Genomic DNA, 13,563 nt, shown 5'->3' on the forward strand with positions numbered 1-13,563 from the left:
TAACCGACTACCAAGCAAAGCTTTCCTCAACCAGCTTCACTACCAAACCCTGTTGCCCTAACTTCGTAACAGCAACCCTAACATCGTCAGCCATTCCCGCTGGGCCGCAAACAACTACTATAGTACCCCCAGTAACGCCATCCAGTTCCTCTTTGAGGGCAGAATCGACGTCGAAACGCTTGTCAACAGAAATAGCTACCCCGAAGTCATTCCAAAGCTCCTGGCTGTTCGTATCATTCGTGACTCTGGGAATAACAGATCGAACTGCCTCTACCAGCGGCTCAGTCCTAACACCCCAGAATAGCTTCTTTTTGCCTTTCAACCCTGTCATACTGGGTCGACTATCGACGTATGGCAGCACTCCAGTGATACCAACTCCACCTGCAACACAGATAATGTTCGGATGCTCGATGGTCGGTGAGTGCGGAACGATGGATGCTTGAGGTCCGTATGAACCCTCAACCAGAACGGGAATACCACGATTCAAGTTTGAAGCTGATGCCAGGAGAGATGTCAATCCGCCATGACGACGAACGAATATAACAAGGCCCGAGACCTCAGCGTCCCTTGTATGTAGCTCCAAGTCCGTAACTGTTGAGTCATTCTTAGCTTCCTTGCCGTTGTCGCTATAATGAGCCAACTCTGCTCGATGGGGCGGGTAAGGTCTGGAAGAGATACCTGCCACTGAGAAGGGGTGGTTCTCCCAGATACGCCAGGTAAGGGAAGGAAAGTAAACGTAGACATGACCATCTCCCTCTGCTTTGGGAATCATGATTCTTAGATAGTCATCGTCAATCAAAGTAATATGTGCTCGCTTGACACCGTTTCGCATCACCCGGAGGGGCCTAGCTAGGAAGCGATCGAAAATCCAAAAGGCAAAGGCAATCCAAACCCATGTCTGGTATCCCCACTGCCACTCATATCGGTAGAAAATGTGCAACATGCACCCAATCATAGACAAAAGGGCAAGCACAACGTGAGAAGCCAAGAAAGCCTCATAGAGCTTTTGGCGAAGCGGGAGTATGGAGAATGGTATCAGCAGGACCAGAGACAGGGTAGCAACTATGCCCCAGATCCAATAATCCTCCTTCGCTTCCTTGTCATGCGCGCCTTCGCCCATTGCAGCAGGGTCAAGGTAAACCTGCAAGTAGATAGCTGAGTGCAGACATGCCTGCAACATGCAAATGACAGCGACCCACCGATGAACAAGGACATAAGTTGAGTAAGACCAGTTGGTGACCCAAAGAAGTACGTTGTTCCGGCTAGAGAAGAGGACAGCGAGGGCTAGATTCACAAAGCTCAAGAGCCCAACACGGTTACTGATGTAAGAAACCAGTTGCTGGTCCAAGGAATTGTACCATGACATTGGGTCTTTGAGTTCGTATCCAACGGCGCAAAGAATGATATTGATGACCCATATGAATGCGATAAAGATTGCTTGTCCGCGCGTGGGAACGAAGCCTAGACCTAGAACTGGGATGGAGTGGTAGCTTCCGAAGAGGGGAGGGTCGATGAATGTAGCATAGAACTTGGAGACGGCGGACTGTGGAAGTGGGAGGCATTCGATCCAGGAGAAAATGATGGGGATAGCGACACAAATTACCATTAGAATGATACTGAGTTCTAGTCAGCCTGAAGTCGAGGAGAGGTACATATAATGGCAGGATTGATACTTACCCATATTTCTCGGTCACCGCCTCCATCTTCTCAAAGATGTAATCAGCGTTGAAGTTACTTTTCCAAGCTGCCTCATCGACCAGAGAAGTCTTGTTGAGCACCGCTTCTGAATTGACAATCTCAGTTGGAGGCGACTCATAAGCAAGAGCCAGCGCGACCTGATACGAGTACTTGGGAGAAGGCTGGACCTTCATTCTTCCCACAATATCCATTTCCCAAACACTCTCGAGTGTTGAGTTCTTGGTGTCTGGACAATGGGTGTGAAAACACCACGCCAGGGTTGTGAGGAAGGCATCATTGGTGGCTTTGCACTCAGGCGTCGCAGCTGCCATGTGCATTGAGCTCATGTCATGGTCCATTCCGTGATCGCCACCACATTGGAGAGGCCATGACTTAACCGTGTCGATGCATCCGTACGCGCAGGGAGGATCGTACATGGTAATGCCGTATCCGATGACTCCTTGTCGCTCTCTTCCTGTCGTTACGTGGGCCCATAGTTCAAGTGGGAAGAGGGCAGCTAAGGCGAGCCCCTGGACGGATAATCGCATAGTGATGTGAAGAAGGGATACCGAAATACCACTGAAGAGGGTTTGTTATCGTGACCTTCCGAACGTATATCATTAAGAATACCTATCTAGTGTATGACAGAGGTCCAAGGTTCAGATGCAAGCAGAATGTCACTCTCAGTCTGTGAAGTGAGGGGGGATATATTAAATATTCTGAGGGAAATTGAGCAACATATCGGTGGGAGAAAAGTGGCGTCAAGCGGAGAATTCGATCCATGACCATGGATGTCATGGTCTCTCTTCCATGTTGGTGGGTAACGGGCAACGAACAACTCAATCAGTCGAGCCAGGGCTCTTGCCAAGACATACCGCTTGTCCTGGTTCGATGACCAACAGGTTCTTGCGAGAATTTGCACCGAATAAGTAACAATCAATTTTCTCCGACTGGCTTGACTGTCCTAAGCGAGGGTCTTGGCGTGATAGTTTATTCTGAAACTTGCTTAAACTTGCGCATCAACAAGATCAATGTCCAGGATAGCCCCGCCTTCACAGTTTCATTGGTTGGGGACCATAGACGGTAACAACACGGAAGATGATAACCCGCAGCTACTTTTAGAGGCTCCGTACTGGCTGGATGAAGCAATTGTTTCTTACAAGATCAATACCTACGTCGGTGGTTACTCCCGAGTTTAGCTTCTTATGACTCTGACCTTATCTCTTGTTTGCCGAGGGCGACTTATATACACAACTATTACAACAATCACGACAACTATTGTCTGTTCAACACATCTTCCCTCAGAGCACAACTTTGAAGTAAAGGCGTTCAAACTTATTCTACATCGTTCAGCCGCCGTCGGAGTAACATGTTTTCCATTTCTGCATCGCCGCGTTCCCTGGCGAGGCTAAACGCCGTTCTGCCTTCACTATCAACTTGGTATATATCAGCACCATACAACAGTAGAAGTCTCACGACATGTAAGTATGACTGAGTCACGGCAAAATGAAGCGCCGTTTTGCCTTCACGATCCGCTATGTCGACATCAGCACAATACAACAGTAGTAGCCCTACCACGTGGAACAGTCCCTGAGCCGCTGCAAAATGGAGTGCCGTGTTTCCCTCAACGCTGCGTTTATCTAAACATGCGCCGGCCTTGATCAGCACCACCATAACTTTCATGTGTCCCTTGACTGCAGCAAGATGAACCGCTCCGAATCCTCTGACATCAGATTCACCCGGGATGACCCCTCTTTCTAGTAGATCATCAACGGCACCCTCATTTCCTGCCCATGTATGTGCCCAAAGTAACTCATGCAGTGGAGCCTTGTCTTGAACCAGTCTGTCTATCGTTTCAAACATGTTCTCATCATGTTCGAAGCGGAAAGACGGGAATTTCATGATCTTTGGTAATGGGAAAGGTGACAGATCACGTTGTTTGAAAACCATTACCAATGGGCCGTTTTGTAGAGTAGGCTGTTGCAAGACTGCCTTTTGGACGAGTAGGCGGTACTTGAGAGATAAACGGTGGCTGTCAGAAGCTGAATCGACATCGTCCAAACTTAGAAAGTAAAATGCCATCCCAATACTGGCCACGCCTTGTTCATCAGATGTGGCACTCAAGATCGCTTGCGCCTCTGAGAATTCGATGCCGATGTGATAATTGCTCTTGGATAAGAGCTCACGCATGCTTTTCTCCTGTCCATATTTTCTTGCCACTGACTCTAGCACCGCATGTTTATCCAAATCGCCCTCGTTTAGACGCTGACAGAGGATCCGTGCCGTTTTTTGAGCAGAGACTTGGAAGAACCCCTGTTCAGTAATAGCCCATTCGAGCGTTTCTCTAACAAGTTCAATTATCGGACGTCGTAGATCTGAAAATCCAAAGTCGGGAAACGAGTAATCTTGGCTGAGAATCTTGCGAAATAGCAGAAATGATACAGTGTCTATCCATACAGTTCTGTCATCCTTTTCATAGCATGGAAAGAATCGTCTAGAGTCGTGGGCATCTTCTGACATAGATAGTAAAGCATAGACTTTGTCTCTGTTCATGGAAGCCTGACTTCCGGAGAATTCTTGAATGAGGTGATGCAGGTTTCGATTTGAGGACCACCATGTGCCTTCGCGGATTCGTGGCATGATATCGAGCACGGCCTGAACATGATTATCGACTTTCATGTCCATAAGGTGTGGTATGAAGCTGAAGGTTCGTGCAGGACATGAACTGTTGCCGCATACGATTTTAGCTGTTTTAGCCCTTGCGATCTCTTGGAGGATCCAGACTCTTTCGAACCACTTGTTCTTGAGAAGTTTGCAAAGAGCGCTGCTTCTTTCTAAACGTAGTGGCGACCCAGCGCTTCCTAGCTCTTTCGGCATGAGCTCTTCACACCGCTTGATCCAGTCTTTGTAGTTTGCCCTGGGCCCAGCCTTTTTGGCTTTCTCGTCGATGCTGTGAACTGCCTTGATCAGATTCGATGTTTCCTCGTCGCCTTTGCCTAACCAAATAACCACTTCTTCCGCCGCCTCATAGACATAGCGCATCTGCGCTACTTGATGACCTCTCTCTTTTTTGTCTCGTTGATTTATGCAGATCGCGTCGACCCATAGAATCACGTCTTGATCGGTACGGCGGATATGCTGGAGTGCTGAGAACAGATTTGGTTTTACCATAAACGGCTGGTTATCTATAAGAATCTGGTGATCGAACCCTTCGCGACCCCAGACGTAGGATAGCGCTATATACGGGATTATAAGGGTTCTGTCCGGGGCCTGGTTTTCGTCGAGGACAAGGACTGTTTGAAATAGTGAACATGATATTTCTTCCCTGCCCCATCCTTTACTGATTTGCAAGAGACGTATGGATCCTTGTGCATCATTCAAGGGGCTATAATGAAGTTGTCTCATGATTAGTATGAGGCGAGCTGATATGATCTGAACAAGGACTTGGCGCAACCGACGGTTGAGCGTTTTTTTATTGAAGAGTGGGGAGAGAGCATGGAGTCTCTGCATACTCATATGCTGGCTGGCAATTGGAGAAAGGCTTACGTTTCCCCACTATACAGCCTGGGCGAATGGTAAGGACTGGTCTCAGCTGTCCATACTTCGTGTTCTAACAGTTGACTGAATGAATTATTTGTGATGGGGTCCAAACACGTCAGTGAGCATGTCAATATCTTCAGGAATGTTTACAGACCAACCGAATGCCTCATCTTCAACAACCGGTTCTCACCGTCCCGATACATAGACTCAACCACTTCACGGCTAAAGTCTCTCAGCACGGTACCTATAACCTCTTCCCAATATGCGTGCACACGAATGGTCATTGTGGCTGTTCCGTGTCTTTTTTCTCACTCCAGTCCAGTACTCTTTGCATATCCTGCATCTGCGGTGATGGACCAAAGTCCATTGACTATGTCAAATTAAAGGGAATATGTTTATCTAACGAGCTCGTAACTCTGTCCTTCCATTGTCCACACCACTTGAAACGATATAGGCCTCATTGTCCCTTCCCACCGCCTTGACCAATTGTGCAACTTCCTTATCCTTCATACCCTCACCACCGGCAGCCCGAATAACATCCTGCGTCTCAGGCGACACCATCTGCGAAACAGCTTGCCAAGCGTTACCTAAAAGCGAAGATGTAGTCCTCTGAGCAAAAAGATACATGGTCGCAGCTGTCACAATAAAGTGCAAAACGATGATAGCCAAGACGACGACAAGACCAGTCCATTTCTCAGGAATGAGTACACTTTTGGCATTGATGGTCGTGACCTCGTGAGTTGCCTTGTAGTTGGGGAGCCAGTCGTAGTACAGCATCTGGTAGAAGCGGAAAACGAGTGATTGCATTGCTTGTGCGGGGTCGCCTTTTTGTTGGATGATGTTCTGGACTACAGCAGCGTGCTCGGGGTGAGTTGGCCATATGAATTGTGACAGGATACTGTTGGTCATGATTCTGCCTGCAAAGCTCCAACTTCCCAGGAGGGAATATTCCACGAGCGTGGTCCACAGCAGAGCATACCCACTCTGGATCTTACCCGCCTCGCTAGGATCAGCCCACGGCTCTGGGTCCGAATGAACTTCAAGATCCAAAATTCCTCGGTTCTTCTTGTTTTCAGAGGAGAGACCAGCGCCTAGCTGTTCCAGAATGCTAGTGCCATTCCCCTCAGTTGTGATGTCAGACCACTCGTACAAAGACTCCGGCTCAGCGTCGATAGCCCGTCCAGACATGGTAACGTTGTATCGATGAGGCAGATTTTGACTGATGTAGCATATGGTAGCGTTGAAGGCTTCCATACCATCAGCTGTGTGAGCCATCGTCCAGGGCCCATAGTGACTAAATGTCAGATTCTGGAGCTTATCTGGTATTTCAACCTTGGAAGGTTTTCCAGTCTTGGGACCAGTCTTCGGTTCAAGTCCGTTCAATGCTGAACCTGAGCTGATGAGTACCACTGAGTTAAAGCTGTACGCCCAGCCAGAGAGAGGATTCTTGGTCCCATTGTGTATGGAGACAGCATTTGCTTGGCTGCTGCATAAGGCTATGGGCATAATATTGTGGTGTGTGGTGTTCCACTCGTTGTGGACTCTGCAAATGGTGTTTTGAGGGATGTTCGACGACGATCCGAGGAAGTCCGTCTGGTTTTCCACCGCAAAGCTAGCGTTGAGATACAATCCACTAGTGACCTCACTGTCACTCTGCTGATACTTGAGTACCGTACTGTTAAATGTCGGACCGAAACAGGCCGTTCGCTGATTGACAACCACAGCAGGCCCTTCATAGAACTCAAGACTTGTTCTATCCTCAGCGCTATCAAACGGGAGCATAGCTCTGTAAACATCTCCTGTATCAATCGCATTCTCCGTCCGAAGCTCAGTCTCCGTCTTGGCCGGTCGCGTCTCTGCAAAACGCCAATGCGCAAGTGGTCGCGATTTCCAGTATGAGATGCCATTGAAGGGAAAGATCTCCTGTGTGTCGAATCCAACTGCCGTGACACTCGTGGCAACCGGTGCGGATATTTGGTCTTGACCAAAGTCGAAAAGAATGATAGTGGAAGTTAATGTCGATATTAACGCGATGATGAAGGATGAAGCAAGAAGGACAAAGTACAGCATTCCAGAACCTCGTCCTGCCTTGATGTGTTGCCAGGCTGTAGGGATCATACTTCCAGGGCCAGCACTAGAACTTGCAGCTCGTTGGATGGATAGCATGGCCGTATCAACAAAATGACTCCCCGAAGTCTCCAATATCACCGCCGCCATAGCCGCAGCAGCAAAGCCGATCTGAAAGCCCATGGAAACTCGAATGACGGCTGAGCAAATGGTAACAAGTCGCGTAGCCCACTCATTGAATACGATCTGATCCCAGAATTCAGATCTGGGATACCGATTCCTTGCTTTATCAGCTCCTTGGTACAGAAAGATAAGGAGAGCGACGGAAAGTAGAATGGCGCCGGTGCCAACGGTGAGGATGAGCGTGCCGAGAAGACCGATTCTACGCCACCATTGTCGAAATCGTGGTTGTCTCGGTGGGATGACGAAGGTTGTGGCAGATCTGACAGGCTGTTGATTGACGTCCAGATTCCATTGTCCTGACTTTTCCGATAGTCCAATCCTTCCTGCTTCGACGCCTTTCGAAGGTGAAGCTAGCGCGTCGGGGTTGTGGACGGGCGAGTAGCCAGCCATGATGATGTGCTGGTCGAGATGATAACAGTCAGAACTAGAGCATGAGGGCGGAGCGTGAGAAGAAAACTAGACATTTTGATCGTAGACCCTGGATCGAAGGATTTAGACCGCCCCGTCTGATCAAGCATCTTATTCTGGAGATTGCCTTTTGTGATAGTGCAATACCTGTTCGTTCGGATTATTGCCATACAACTACAAGTACCTTCCTATCTTAGCAAGACTGGGATAACCGCCGGAGCGTTTCATGGTGGAGTTGTCATTTTATCCCGATGCATTTGATAGGTCAGCTCGCATCGCTGAGTCCGACGGCGGAGGACTGCTAAGCAGGAATCGGAAAAATGACGGGCCAGTAACGTGTCGTCTGGCCCTTGTAGGGCTGCCGGAAAACAGCATCCGAAGCTTCAGGGTAACAATCATCAACGACATAGACTGGGACAATCGTACAGTCGTTTACAACTGTGATATAGTCTTGTCAGTGAAGGACTATATAAAAAGGAGACAGCTACAATTTTGTCAAGATTCTGACACTTGCTTGCGGGTATTCACCAACAGAGTTAAATTTGTAATTGTTGCACGACAAATCTAGCTCGGCTTATCATGTCAATGTGCTCTGGCACGTACTGAAACGGTTGCTTACAGGCTCTTAGCAAGTGATTCAATCTTGACATACACCATGCATCAGTACTCCTAATCAATCCAATGTCATGATACCTTCTACTTCTGAATGACTTGGATGTAATAGGTAGGTACTCAATGAATGTTAATGCTCTTAGCCTACCGATTCGGCTTCTTAATTGGCTGGTGGGGTTGGACGAAGTACCGAGCTCGGGTCATGATCAACGTCACGTGAGCATTCGAATGATTCATGTCTATCTACCATCAGGTCCCCTATCGGAAGTACAGCCTGATGCATGCGACTCCAGAATTCTCCGAAATCTCAGAGTCCTCTTCAAAGACTGATTTTGACCTGGTACAGGGACTAACAACACCCACAAGAGGGAAATATCCCTGATGAAACAAATGGGGTTGCAGATACACCCGACAATGAGGAAAACAAAAGATCTTCATCGGGCGTCGTTCCCGACATCAAGGCACCAGAGCTGAAAGAGACCTGCATGCAGAATGTCAAGTCCACCAAGCAAAATTCTCCGAGAGACAATAAACATCTTCATGCTCAAGATCTCATACTTCTACGGTTTCGTGTGGCAGGTAACGCGCCCAAACATTGTGATATCAGAAATGTCTGTGCAGAGACAGCCTCGGTAGTTTCCCCTGAGCCTCGGCAGGATTCTAGAAGTTCCTTTTCTTGGCGTTCGATGGCTAGCTGGATCTGCTGATTAGAGTCATGGATGCGAGTCTCGAAACAGCACAGGCTGAAACAAGTGGCCACGGGAGATAGTGGAGTCACAAACAAAAGCAAAGACCCTTACTACTTCTGGAAATTCTCGCGAAGGAGGCTCACCGAAGAAAAGTGAAGGGTGATCGACCAATAACGTTTCCGTCATATCTAATCTTGTATACGCGAGGAGGATCTGAGCGCTCGGAAGGTGCCTTGATGTTTCGGATTTCTGGAGTCTTGTATTTTTATTAAGGTTTTACGTAGATAAGACGGAGTTGCGAGGTGAGGGTATGCTGTATGTTGAATGGAGAAATGACGTTAATGGTAGCCAAGAGGATATAAAGTATCGATGGTACGCGACTCTGCTACCAGACCATCACCGCATCGACAGGTTCGACAGTCTTTACTTCTCATCAGATACCACATTCTTTGCTCTAGCCTCACTCGCTTCTTTTTCTTCGATTGACACCTTCTATTCTCATTCATTATGAAGTTCTCTACTCTCATCGCTGCGTCTTCCGCAGCTGCACCCGCCTTTGCACTCCCCCAGTTCCTCCCCGGCCTTGGTGGCGGCTCTCTTACCGGCGGAAGTGACCTCAGTGGTGGCAGCAACACCAATGGCAACTGGACTCCTCAGGAGTGGATTGCCCCGGGCTCAACTGATTGTAAGCCTTCGCAATTGAAGTCTACCAACTCTTACTAACCTTTTGCTCAAGCTCGTGGTCCCTGTCCCGGCCTTAACACACTAGCCAACCACGGCTACCTTCCCCGCGATGGTAGGAACATTGACCTCAAGAAACTCGCTGATGGTATGCTTAACGGCTTCAACATCGAGAAGGGCGATGCGGTCCTTCTGTTTACACAAGCTATCAGGACTAGCCCCAAGTACCCCGCGGCTCGTTCCTTTGATCTTGAAGACCTCGGTCGTCACGGCATCCTCGAACATGACATCTCGATCAGGTCCGTCATCCACAATCATCGCTTCCTTTGACCAAGTGCTAACCTTGAATTCAGTCGCTCTGATGCTTACTTCGCCGATCCCAACCCCTTCAACCAGACAGTCTGGGAGGAGACTCTCACCTACTTCCCCGACGAGATGATCACCGTCGAGCAAGTTGCCAAGGCCCGAATGGGTCGTCTGGAGACTTCCAAGAAGACCAACCCTGAGCACTCGCTGTCTGCACTGGCTAGCGGTTTCTCTTGGGGCGAGATGGCTTCCTTTTTCGAGATCATGGCTGATGGAACTACCGGCACGGTAAAGAAGGACTACATTGAGTACTGGTTCAGTGAGTTGCGCCGATCTTTTCAAGTGTCATGAGGATGAGGCTAACAGGGACTTCTACAGAGAACGAACGCATGCCTACTGAGATCGGATGGCAGCGACGTACCGTGACCATGCGCGGTAGCGAGCGTATGGCGTTCAGCCGTAAGCTGATGGAGGCTGCTGGTGTTAGCCGTCGCGACCTGTCCAGTGATGAGTACGGCCGTCCAATCCATCAGTAAAGGGACAGCACCAGAACGGAGATGAGTCTCCAACGGGATCAAGGGGGCTGTTATGGAATGATCATGGCTTTTGGATGAGGAAAGGTTGCACGCTGTATCTAGAGGGCTGGCTTCCCGTATATGTCACAGCCAATTTCTATTTCTCAATATGACTTATGTATATGGCATTGAACGTGCTCTTCTGCTTCTGATGCACAGTTAAATTTCGCTGATGGCGTCCGAAAGATGAAAACTGCTCCTCCGTTTGATGACTTAAATTGGTGTAGCTTGGACTTGGCCTAAGAGTACTCATATCGCAACGTAACCGAAAGACGTACAGAACAATTGGCAGAAGACTTTGCACAGCACGTATCGCCGTATGTGACAGTAGGCCTTCGGTTTGCACAAGCGAGACGATCCGGTAAGCCACTATTTAGGCAGTCTCTTGGCTAGTCATAGCGACCGATAGTGCTATTTTTCATGATAGGTGGGTAAACATCAATTGCATCTTACCAGAGCACTTGCAGAAGTCTGAAACTGTTTCCTCAAAGTTAATGACAAGTCAGATATCGTCAGTATGCTCGGGATTGTGATCCAATCGCAATTCTCCGAGGGAAACAAACTTTCTCTTCTCGAAACACCAAGCCCAAAGGCATAGTCGTCATCGCACCACTGACAAAGGAAATATTCGGTCACAGTCTTTCAGCTCGGAGCAAGCCGTGAAGACTTGACCGTTGAGATATCCGTGCACGCACAGCTGACCTGTCGATCCGCCCCTAGCATTAAAGGTGTAACAAAGCGACTGCCAGCGGCAGAGAGCACAGATCAGAGACCACTAAGGTGCTCCCCATAACGCCACGCTACTCGAGCCCGTCTGATATAAAAGATTAATCCTTGGCATCTACATCATCTTACTCTATCTGATGATTCTCAACAAGGTCAATACCTGAATTGGTCGATGATTGAATGCCTCGGCTGTTTAGTGTTAGAGTGGTTGTTTCAATGCCTCGTATTCTATCCAATCTGATGGCAGTCTCGTTGTGGATCCTCATCAGCAAACACCCATTGACACTGTTTTATCACAAATGACCAACAAAAATATCAACTGCAATACGACAATAGATCAAGCGAAGTAACCTCAGAATCCTTCAGTTTATCCTACTTTGAGAATACTTGCGAAATTATACAAATCGAAAAAGTAAAAAAGTCAAGATGAAAAAAAGGAAAAGAAACACACAGAATCCTCCGCTGGTTTCATCAGACTAAGAAGAGCAACTAATCCCGAGGTCCACTATTTGTACAGCTAGGACCCAAAACACTACTCGTAGCTGTCTGTGCATCAATTTCGGTAAAGCCATGCACAGCCGTTTTACTGACTCAGTCTGTCTCGCCATGACCTCTAAACAGATTAACCTCGATGGGTCTTGCTAACGCCCAGAATCTTATTTCCCAACCCTGTTTTTCCAGCCACGACATCTTATCGTTTTCGCCATGACCTTTGTCTCATCTAATCGCTAAGCACTTTAAACTCTGCATTGGTCTGTTTCTAGAATGTGCAGACTGAGAATCAAGTTCTGACAGGTAACTTACTTGGCGTTGGGATGAAACAGTGATGACCCCAGTAGAAGCCAAGAAAACAGTCACATTGTCTCTGAAGCCTTCCTTTGTAAATCTATAAGAGCCTTTCAGGTCCCAGAGGAAGAGAGGGGTTTGTTCTTCATCCCAAGCCATCTCGGACACAGCTCAGACATTCTTTCTTTCGAACCCTCTCTTTCTCCACCATCTATTCTCTCGTTCTGCCCGGTGCAACACAACTCTTTTTTACATCCTCAATATGAAGTTCTCTCTTTTCTCTCTCATGGCTGGTGTTGCCAGCGCCCTTCCTGCTGGCGATGTCGAGGTCCGCCAGCTCGGCAGTGGCCTTGGTAGCGGCCTTGGAAGCGGTAGCGGTCTGGGCGGTGGCCTCAGCGGTGGCCTTGGTGGCTCCAGCACTCGCAATGATCTTGAGAACAGCAGTGGTGAATGCCCCAAGGCTATCTTTATCTTTGCTCGTGCCACTGGTGAGCCTGGTAACATGGTAAGTCTTTACAAGACTCCATCTAGTTGACAATTCACTAACACGCATAGGGCGCATCTACCGGTCCCGCTGTGGCTAAGAAGCTGGAAGCGAAGTACGGCAAGGGCGGAGTTTGGGTCCAGGGCGTTGGCGGCCCCTACAAGGCGGATGTCGGCGGCAACCTCCGTCCCGATGGCTCCACCTCAGAAGCCATCAACGAGGCTGTCCGTCTGTACAACATGGCTCACGAGAAGTGTCCCGACACTCCCATCGTCACCGGTGGATACAGGTGAGAAAACACGTCACTCCTTTCATTGACATGTTACTAACCTCTTCATTAGTCAAGGAACTGCTCTGGCTGCCGCCGCTGTCTCCAAGCTAGACGCTGAGGTCATGGACCAGGTCAAGGGCTGCGTCCTTTTCGGCTACACCAAGAACGCCCAGAACAAGAAGGGCATTCCCAACTACCCTGCTGACCGAACTGCTATCTACTGCAACACTGGCGATGCTGTCTGCACTGGAACTCTTATGATCACCGCAGCTCATTTCATGTACCAAAGAGATGCTGCTGGCCCTGCTCCCGAGTTCCTGATCTCCAAGATCGGCGCCTAAGTGCTGGGTGTATCTTTCGCTTTTCTCTAGTTTATCTATGACGCAATGTATTCTATGGCTGATTCGAGCGTGCAAGGTCCTGGATTCGAGGCTGATATGGGTGTGCTGGGCTGTTTTCCGCTGGCGATGATCTCTAGTCCACTCGTTTGTACTTCAACATAGTTAGAAACTTTATGAGCTTCGATGTATATATGAGCGTAAATGCGTACGCATTGAC

General features: G+C 48.6%; 5 protein-coding genes across 5 annotated transcripts; 2 read left to right on the top strand and 3 right to left on the bottom strand.

The window, feature by feature from the left end:
- Nucleotides 1-7: 7 nt before the first annotated feature.
- Nucleotides 8-2,225, bottom strand: FIESC28_01976 (uncharacterized protein; the record flags this gene model as incomplete). Its single annotated transcript, XM_031156126.1, has 2 exons — nt 8-1,616; nt 1,678-2,225. The coding sequence occupies 2 exons, from the start codon at nt 2,223-2,225 to the stop codon at nt 8-10; spliced, it is 2,157 nt and encodes a 718-aa protein (XP_031019832.1).
- A 787-nt stretch (nt 2,226-3,012) lies between these two features.
- FIESC28_01977 (uncharacterized protein) lies at nt 3,013-5,082 on the bottom strand (the record flags this gene model as incomplete). Its single annotated transcript, XM_031156127.1, has 1 exon — nt 3,013-5,082. One exon carries the CDS (start codon nt 5,080-5,082, stop codon nt 3,013-3,015), a length of 2,070 nt encoding a protein of 689 aa, XP_031019833.1.
- A 534-nt stretch (nt 5,083-5,616) lies between these two features.
- On the bottom strand, nt 5,617-7,857 carry FIESC28_01978 (uncharacterized protein; the record flags this gene model as incomplete). Its single annotated transcript, XM_031156128.1, has 1 exon — nt 5,617-7,857. The coding sequence occupies one exon, from the start codon at nt 7,855-7,857 to the stop codon at nt 5,617-5,619; it is 2,241 nt and encodes a 746-aa protein (XP_031019834.1).
- A 1,826-nt stretch (nt 7,858-9,683) lies between these two features.
- Nucleotides 9,684-10,699, top strand: FIESC28_01979 (uncharacterized protein; the record flags this gene model as incomplete). The annotated part of the gene is made up of 4 exons (XM_031156129.1): nt 9,684-9,861; nt 9,913-10,156; nt 10,211-10,482; nt 10,542-10,699. The coding sequence occupies 4 exons, from the start codon at nt 9,684-9,686 to the stop codon at nt 10,697-10,699; spliced, it is 852 nt and encodes a 283-aa protein (XP_031019835.1).
- Nucleotides 10,700-12,512: 1,813 nt separating this feature from the next.
- Nucleotides 12,513-13,346, top strand: FIESC28_01980 (uncharacterized protein; the record flags this gene model as incomplete). Its single annotated transcript, XM_031156130.1, has 3 exons — nt 12,513-12,755; nt 12,806-13,023; nt 13,076-13,346. The coding sequence occupies 3 exons, from the start codon at nt 12,513-12,515 to the stop codon at nt 13,344-13,346; spliced, it is 732 nt and encodes a 243-aa protein (XP_031019836.1).
- Between the last annotated feature and the right edge of the window lie 217 nt (nt 13,347-13,563).

The sequence above is a fragment of the Fusarium coffeatum genome (genome assembly GCF_003316985.1).
Source record: "Fusarium coffeatum strain FIESC_28 chromosome Unknown BRIP53273_contig_43, whole genome shotgun sequence".
NCBI lineage: Eukaryota > Fungi > Ascomycota > Sordariomycetes > Hypocreales > Nectriaceae > Fusarium > Fusarium coffeatum.